The 9,546-nt window shown below is 43.1% G+C and overlaps 1 protein-coding gene across 1 annotated transcript in view; it reads left to right on the top strand.

Annotated features, from left to right (window-relative positions):
* The window catches only part of GXYLT2 (glucoside xylosyltransferase 2), an 84,945-nt gene that overhangs the window by 665 nt on the left and 74,734 nt on the right, over positions 1 to 9,546 (top strand). Inside the window, exon 2 of the mRNA XM_046684669.1 lies at positions 5 to 123. Within this exon, the coding sequence (XP_046540625.1) occupies positions 5 to 123 (119 nt within the window). The remainder of the gene's footprint in view (positions 1 to 4; positions 124 to 9,546) is intronic.

Below are 9,546 nucleotides of genomic sequence, written 5' to 3'. Positions count from 1 at the left end.
CGAGCGCCTCCCGGGCGCGGGCGCCCTCCCCAGGGCCGGCCAGGGCGCTCGGAGGCGCCGGCCCCCGCGTCCGCGCCCCCGAGCCGGCCGCCGGGGCGCGGCGAGCATGGAGAAGTTGGCGAGGTGAGTCGTGGCAGCCCCAGAATCCCGTCTGGGGACCGGTGTCTCACTCCCTCCATCCGTGCCAAGTCCAAGGGAGGCTTTGGGCCAGAGGGGCAGACTCCAAGTTCACCCACGGGCTGCCCACTTCTGTTTCTTACCTCTCGAGACACGAAGAAGCACCTTCGTGACGTCCTGACGGCGCAGCGCTGATAATCGCGTACAGTTGTGGAAGAGAAGTGTCAGGGAAAGTGGTTTGTATGTTACGCTTTTTAACTGTCAAGGCAAGGCGTATTTTTGCAATCTTGCAAACGTGCGCCCCTTGTTTAATTTTTCAAAAGCCATCACGATTCAAGAATGCTTTATCTAATTCTCAGGTTTCACTGGAGTATTTTTACCAAAAACTTAGATCTGATTGAGTTGAAGTTAGCTGTTTACCAAAGACAGGCTGCTTCTCATTGAACCTCGGATCGCCCTAAGCTTAGAACAGAAGAGGCACTCGACCTAAGTTCACTAAAAATAAGTTTTCTGCTTGGAAGGAGTGATGCGTGGCACGGGAAAGACAGAATGGGGGTTTCCCTGTTCCCCGTTCCTCATTGTGTTTCAGACTCTACTCTGAGAGTCCTACAAGGAAAACATCTTAACCTTCGACATTATGTTTGGTTTTCTCTCCACAAAGCTGAACACGCCGCAGCTTTTCATCAGAGCGTCGTATCTTTGTCCTTGGGGTTGCAGGAACGCTTGCAGGTTAGGGATTTGCCTTCATTTCCTTTGTTGTGGAGAGTTTTTTTTAACAATCCCCCTTTCTTGTAGCGGCTCCGTTTCCTCTACCCTTTCGAAGCTGTCGGTGTTTCTAACTGCCGTTGCAACGTCTGTGTTTGCTGGGCTCCTTAATTACTTGAAATGAGTTGAAGAATTCTTTTTGACCATAATGGCTTAATCTGTTTGGGCGCTTTTACTGTAACTAAGAGAAAAGGCATGAAACCTCAAGAAGTAGCTGTGTCAGCTTTTGTTTCTCTTCTGCCTCATAATAAATGTACAGATGGGTACTGACAAGTTTTAGGGGGAAAACCCCCAATGATCTATAGCATCGGTTTTAAGTGTTTAGAACCATTTACAATCCCTCATGAATGTGTACACTCTTTAAAATAAGCATATTTCTGTTAGAAACTTAACAGGATCTTCCCCTCTTATATACTGAGATTTTTTATAATGGATTATATTACAGTTCAACTACAAGTGTACTACGATTTGTAAGTTGACGGGACAACTTGTAGGGTGATAACTGACACCATGTAACATAGCTGACCTTTTGCCAGCCGCAGTGCTAACAGCAGTACGTAAAAATAGTCACTGTTAACACGTACTTTCTGTATATTAACTACATCATCCACTCCATACCCCTTGATAGTGGGTCTCAAAGTGTGGTCTTTGAACTGGCAGCACCAGCATCCCCTGGGGCTTTGTTAGAAATGCAGATTCTCAGGCCCCACCCCCGCCTCACTAAATCAGAAACCCTGGGGGTGAGGTCAGTAATCTGTTTTTAACAAGCCCTCCCATTGTTTCTAATACAAAGTGTGAGAGCCTGCTCTGTGAAGCAGGTACTAATGTTATCCCCATTTTGCAGATGGAGAAAGTGAGGCACAAGATGTAGCGATTTGTCCAAGATTCATAGATAACACGTGGTAGTTAGGGATAAAGATCCAGGCAGTCTTGAGGGCCTAGGGTGAGCACTTACCTTCTGTGCTGATGTCCTACCTGCATTGCACGTCTTGCCTGCAGTTCGTTATCTTCCTGAGAATTTTTCTAAAGAAACATCATAGGTTTTTGCGACTGTCTGATTCTTCAAGGTGTTGGGAACGTGGGGACAGCATCTTCTTGTCTCTATCTAAACAAATTGGCTCTGACTAGGAAGAGATCGTGAACAGAATCCAAATGGATCTTTTAGGGAAGGGCTATTTCCTTGAGCAACAGTACGTCTTGAAGCCATTTTTCTTTTGAACATATCTGTTCGATTATCATGGAAATCATGGCCAACACTATAGGAATAAAGAACAAATTTGCAAATTCAGGAAAAACAAAAAAAGCCACAGGAAGTCTCGAGCTGGAATGCATAAACATGAAAATCTAGCGTCCTCTGGAGAAGTTGACATTTTCTGGGACTTATTAATGTTTCTTTTACTACCTGGACAGAATGGCGACGGAAGCTTCTGAAGCGGTAAGGGAGCAGGAGGAAAGATCTTTGCATGGACTCCTTTATTGCTCCCCTAATCCCGCCTGGGTTAAATTTTTGTGGTTTAGGAGGAATTTCATTTTAGGGAGGGAAAAGAAAGCCTCGTGTTTTCAGAAAAACGAGTGCTTTAATCTCTTTTACGTGGCCAGAATCCAGAGGAGATGAAGGCTCCGTGATCTCATTTCTCGGGCCTGGGGAGTAGTCAGCAGAAAGCATGGAGTTGGATGTGACACAGTCCACCACCTGCTGACCATCCGTGGACCGGGCTGCCTTGCCTCCCCCGGGGGTACTGCTGTAAGTGAAGTTCTGCCACGTCAGCGCAGGAAACATAGCGCTCTCCTTCCACATCTTGTTTTCATTTCAGAGAAGTTTCCAGGGCCTTGCCTAGTTAGCAGGCAGACCCTACAATTTTATAACTAGTCATTTGTATGCAATCTGTCCTGCGGTGGCCTGCCCCCTCTATAAATACAAAGCTGGGAGGTAAGGTCAGCTTTCAGGTCAAGGGTGGGATCTGAAAACGGACACCACACTGTAAGTAGGAGTTCCAGCGCACAAGAGAAATGAAATCTTCCTTCTATTTTGGTTTATTGGTGACTTATACCTGGCTGACTTCCAAAAAGAATTTGAGATGACTTACAGTAAAAAACACGTATACAATAAGGCCATTGAAATAGTTATAAAAAAAAATGAAAAGTCATAAAGAGGAGGGGGAAATAAGTACTGTTAGTCAAAAACTGAGGCCACTATTGTTATGAGGATTGAGTGTTAAATTTAGCTCTAAGCTTCCTGGCAGCCATGTCAAAAAGGGAACCATGATGGGCTGCCTCATTGTCACTGAATGATAAGAGGAAAAGTTTATCGAGATGATTTGTTTTTCATGGAACTGAATTCTAAAAGGAGAATTTTACTTGGGAATAAACTTTATCGAGATGATTTGTTTTTCATGGAACTGGATTCTAAAAGGAGAATTTTACTTGGGAATAAACTTTAGACTTTAAAAGACTGTCTTTCCAGCTTGCTTCTGAAAACTCCTCCTTGAGCCTACATATGGAAAAGGAAGTTTAATATAACTGCCAATCGGTGCAATATAAAAAAGAATTTGGCATCTGGAGTCCAGAGAATTGGGTTCTAGTCCGGAGCCATTTCACCTTAATTTCCTCATCTGTAAAATGAGCAAATCAATCCAAAAGCTTTCTAAGATCTCTTCCAGCTCTGAAATTTGATGATCCGGTGATGAGATCATCAAGTTTAGCTGCAAAATCCTAACAATAGCTGGTGCTGAGCCCTTTGTGCCGTCTCTTGCAAAATCACTGTTTCTCATTTATTGGCTCTAGCCTAGAACTCTTTCTCATTACTCAACCTCAAGCCTTTCCTGAACTTTATTCTTTTTCTCATGTGTTGGCCTGAATATTGCTGTTTTCTCTTAAAACATGGTTTCCAAGGGAGACTGAGGCTAGCTCTGGGTTCTGTGGGGCTTCTCTGCCATTGTGTTCCACAGTCGTTCAGCACATGTTTATTGCACATATATTCCAGGCCAGGCACTTTCTCTGCAGTGCTGAATGGAGTTCCTGCCCTCCCAGAATTTTGGAGGGGGAAGTGGAGGCAGTACAGAAACATGTTACACTTGGCAGCCTTCCCAGGGACCCCAAGGAGAAGAAATGTGCCTACTTCTGCCTCAAGAGACACCATTTCCTGCAGTTCCCTTTAGTCTCTGAGATAAGTCTTCTCAGAGGGTTCCAGCCTGGATAAAGTTCTCACTACAGAGGGATGATGTTATGTAGCAAAATGCCAAATCTATAGCCCTCCTATAATTAGCTGGTGGCCTCAGAGCACATTAAAGGTCTCTAGGTCTTGGGTACCATCTATGATATTGTGTCCTGCGAGTCTTGATTCTATTCACACTAATTTTTGTTGATTGGTCCGTGAGTCCCTCTTTTCCCCTCTGCACATACTTGATCAGTAAGCCCTATTGGTTCTATGTCAGAATATATGCCCACTCCCACCATTTCTGCCACTTCCATGGTTACCACTGAGCTCCTAAACACCGTGTTTTTACCACTGCAGTAGCCTACTCTCTGGTTTGCATGTTTCCACTCTAGCGCCCCCTACAGTCAGTTTTCCACACAGCTGCTGGAATAATCTTTATGTAGACTACATCTGGTCACTTTGCTGGGTAAAGCCCTACAGTGACAGACTTCCCATCCCACTGAGAATAAAATTCAGTTTCTTAGTGTGGCCTTCAAGCCCTTGCCTGATCTCAACCCTGTTTAGCTCCCCGACCTCATCACCTGCCACTCCCACTTCACTCACTCGGCTTCAGCCACACTGGCCTTCAAATACACTGAGCTCATCCCTACCTCGACACTTTTCACTTGTTCCCTGTGCTGGAATGTTCTTTGCTCCCATCCTTGCATGGCTAGCTCCCTCACTTCTTTCCGGTCTATGCTTATAGGTTTTCTCCTCAGAGGGGTCTTCCCAGCTGCCCTAGAAAAACAGAACCCTCCTCGTCATTCTCTACCCTCTTATCCTGTTTATTTATTTTAATAGCACTCATCATTATATGAACATTGTATTTTGTTTGCTTCCCTTCCCTCATGTACACTTCATGTCCTAATCATTGTATTGCTGGCACCTGGAACAGGATGATCTCATAGTAGGTATTCAATAAATATTTGTCACATGAACTAATGAGTGAATGCAGCACCCACCTCGTGCCAGCACTATGCTAAGACTTATATTATTAAATTCCATATAACTTAATAGTATTCAAAACAATCCTCATACCCTTTGGGAGAATAGTAAGGATCTTTAATAGTGACATCTTTAAAAGAGAGTGAATTTTTTAAACTTTTTAATAGATTTTAATTTTTAGAGCAGTTTGAGATTTATAGATAAATTGAGCCAGTAGTACAGAGAGTTTCCCTATACCCTGTACCCAATTTCCTCTATTATTAAAATCATACTCTGGTATGATAATATGTTACAATTAATGAACTTACATGTTATTACTAATGTTTAGTTTATTTAGGTTTCCTTCGTTTTAACCTAATGTCCTTTTTCTGTTCCGGGGTCCCATCCAGGACACCATGTTACATTCAGTTGTCAAGTCTCCTTAGGCTCCTCTTGACTGTGGCAGTTTCTCAAACTTTGCTTGTTTTTGATGACCGTGAGAGTTTTGAAGAGCACTGGTCAGATATTTTGTAGGATGCCCCCCCGTTGGAATATGTTTGATATTTTACTCACAATGGTACTGGGGTTATGGATTACTGGAGGAAAACCGTGGAGGTAAACGCCAGTTTCATCACATCATAGCAAGTGTCTGTACTATCAACATGAGATGTGACAGCTAATATTGGCCTTCGTCACCTGGCTGAGGTAGTGTTGGTCAGGCTTCTCCACTGTAAACTTACTCTTTTTCCGCCTCTCCATATTGTAAATGTTAGAGGGAAGTCACTGTGCACAGCCCACAGGGTGGAGTAGCTATATAGATTATTTGGAATTCTTCTGCATGGGAGATTTGCGTCTTCTCCATTTATTAATTTATTCAGTCATTATTTCAGTACAGACCCATATATACTTACTTTATACTTTGAGTTACAATCCAATATGACTTTATTTTGTCGCTGAAATTCTTTCAGTTTTGGTCATTGGGAGTTCTTTCAGTTGGCTTCTGTGCTCCTTTGACATACCCCCGTTAATGTGTTTTTATTTTTTGTTTTCATTTTTGGTTTTTTTGAGCGCTTCCTTACTCTCTGGCACTACAGGATGCTCCAGGCTTGTCTTGTATATTTCCTGCTCCAGTCCTAGAATCAGCCATTTCTGTAAGGAGCCCTGATTCCTCTTATTGGAAAATGGTATTAGAAATCAAGATTTGGGCACTAGGCATGCTCATTGATACTGGGGTATCATTTCTTTTAGCCCTTAAATCTGACAGAGCAAAACGTATATGTGCGTATACTAACCTGTGTATGTACATATAATCTATAAATATTTCCATATGTGACCATCTCTAGCTATGTTAATATCAGTATAAACTCATGTTTATACTGATATCTCCAACTCTAATCCACTACCACATGGATCACTCTATCTTCTTTCCCTTGCTTATCTGGGAGAGGGAATGTTTTTATTTCCCAGAAGCCTCAGCGAAAGTTTTCTCCCATCTCATTGACTTTTGCTGGTTTAAATGCCTAGACTATGGAGGAGGGAGCAGCCAACCCTGGTGGTCTAGTGGTTAAGATTCAGCATCCTCACCCACCATGGCCCAGGTTCATTTCCTGGTTGGGGAACCACACCACCCATCTGTTGTTATCATACTGTGGAGGCTGCATGTTGCTGTGATGCTGAAAGCTATGCCACTGGTATTTCAAATACCAGCTGGGTCACCCATGGTGGACAGGTTTCAGGAGAGCTTCCAGACTAAGGCAGACTAGGAAGAAGGACCTAACCACCCAGTTCTGAAAACATTGGCCATGAAAACTCTGTGAATACAGCAGAACATTGTCTGACGTAGTGCCAGAAAGCGAGCAAATGGCACAAAAAGACCAGGCAGAGTTCTACTCTGCTGTCCACGGGGTTGCTAGGAGTTGGAATCAACTTGATGGCACTAACAACAAAAATGGAGGAGGGAGTGGGCACTTGAGTTAGGGATGAGGCCAAGACCACCCAAAGCACCATGGGGAGGGTGATATGGTAGGTGTTATGTTGGCTCCTGACCTCTATTCCCCCACCACACCCCCAATTTGTGAGTGGACTGCACCTCTAGGAGATGGTCTCAGCCAGCCATGACAATCTCATCCCTTTCATAGTGTAACCTTTGTGCATCCGGGACTAAAACATTCAATACATTCATTTCTCTGGCAACAGTGATTGGTCCACAGGTATTACATGACCCAAGCTGGCCCAGTTAGCTAGAAAGGAAGGACTTATTTTACATTATTGGACAAAAGCCTCCGTCTTCTGGACATGAACAAGGAAATAAATAGTCCCAGTTACCACCATGAGCCTTAGAGAACCAGCTTTCAGATGAACCCACCTCTATGGGCAGTAGAGAAAGAAGGAGAATATGGGTTCTTGAGGACGGTACTGAGCCCCAGAATCAACATATACTGAGGCCTGCCCTATCTTGGGCCCTCTTGTTACATGCGTTGGAGTTGAAGTTTTTGTTATTTGCACCCCAAATCACCTTAACTGGACCAGATGGTTCTTTAAATCAAAACTCCAGTGCTATTGAGGGAGAGAAAGGAACGGTTGCAGGGTGCACATAAGAAACGAATGTCCATCACACCCTGGAGCAGCTGTTTTGTGCACTTGACCTTGTCCCAGGTGGCGGGTGACTCAGGGGTAGGTTCCTGGGCCAAATTAGAACCTTTCTTGGGGATTTTATAAATTGCCATCAGAGACAGTACAAGGGCAAACTCTTTTGAGTGGCTGAAGCTATAAGATATGAGACTCAGGAACTGGCAGCCGTGTTTCTGCCATGTGGAGAAAGCTGGTCCTCATCAAGAGTACAAGAGCCCAAGATGATAACAAGAGATGAGAAGCCGTGCAGAGCAATGTAGAGTGACTGGGCTGGGGAGTGGGTCTTAACATTGTCCTCAAGGCTAGCTTCCGTCGTTTGCTGGCTGTGCTGTTCCGTCCCTTTCCTAGATTCCATAAATTGAGTTTCTGTCACTCACCACCAGAGTCCCAATTAATTTAAATATGTAGCACCTGCTTTTAGTGTCTTTGCTAAGTTCAGTAAATAGGGGCCATATGGACACTTAATGCCCCTACCACCTCACAGGTGAGATCCTTTGGAAGAATATTTGAAAGCAGATTTGTTTTCCTTGGGACTGCTGCTCTTCATCTTATAATTTCACTGTCAGAAAAATGAGACAAAATTTTATGTTATATATATATTTTACCACCTTTTAAAAAATATGTATATATATATAATATATATATATATATATTTTTTTTTAATGAGAAAGATTGGCCCTGAGCTAACATCTGTTGCCAGTCTTCCTCCATTTTGTATGTGGGATGCCACCACAGCATGGCTTGGAGCAGTGTGTAGGTCCACACCTGGGATCCGAACCTGTGAACCCCAGGCCACTTTTAAGTGGAGCAAACAAACTTAATTACTGTGCCACCAGGCATGCCCCTAAAATATTTTTTTAAAAAAGAAAATAAGAGGGGCCAGCCCAGTGGCTCAGCAGTTAAGTGCACACATTCTGCTTCTTGGTGGCCCAGGGTTTGCTGGTTCGGATCCCAGGTGCAGACATGGCACTGCTTAACAAAAGCCATGCTGTGGTAGGTGTCCCACGTATAAAGTAGAGGAAGATAGGCATGGATGTTAGCTCAGGGCCAGTCTTCCTCAACAAAAAGAGGAGGATTGGCAGTAGTTAGCTCAGGGCTAATCTTCCTCAAAAAATAAATACATAAATACATAAATAAATAAGAAAATAAGAGACTTTGGTGCAGATGGAATTCATTTTACATTTCTCTCCAAATCTTCTCCAGCACTTGATTTATTTCAGATTATAAAATTCTGAAAACTGCCCCTGGGAAGAAGAGTTTCTTGACTTGTGCCTTTATTGGGTGTCCGTGATTTTGGGCTAGCAGAGTGACTTGGATATATTTGAAGGTGATGTTTTGGTGCCTGCTCATGGCCCCCTCCCCTCAACCTCTTTTAGCAACACAAAAGACTAATCTTCTAGTAAAAATTCATCATAGTACAATTTAGAATCTGAGCTTTACATAAGTAAGAGACAATAGAGAACTCATAACCTAAAAAAAATATGATTCCCTTTTATGGGAGAGAAAACTGAGCTCCAAAGAGCTAAAATAATACATTAATCCCCCTTATTTGCAGGGGATGCCTCCCAAGACCCCCAGTGGATGCCTGAAACCACGGGTAGTACCGAACCCTATATAGACTGTGTTTTTTTTCATATACATACATACCTCTGATAAAATTTAATTGATAACTTAGGCACAGTAAGAGATTGATGACCATAACTAATAGTAAAATAGAGTAATTTAATAATATACTATAATAAAAGTTATGTGAATGTGGTCCCTCTCTCTCAAAATATCTAACTGTACCGTACTCACTCTTCTTCTTGTGATGATGTGAGATGATGTGGTGCCTACATGATGAGATGAAGTGAGATGAATGACGTAGGCATTGTGATTGTAGTGCTGCTGTTGACCTTCTGACGATGTGTCAG

This window comes from Equus quagga, chromosome 1 (genome assembly GCF_021613505.1).
Source record: "Equus quagga isolate Etosha38 chromosome 1, UCLA_HA_Equagga_1.0, whole genome shotgun sequence".
NCBI lineage: Eukaryota > Metazoa > Chordata > Mammalia > Perissodactyla > Equidae > Equus > Equus quagga.
Note: the sequence above shows the minus strand (reverse complement) of the source record. Positions and strands in the feature narration are given on the sequence as shown.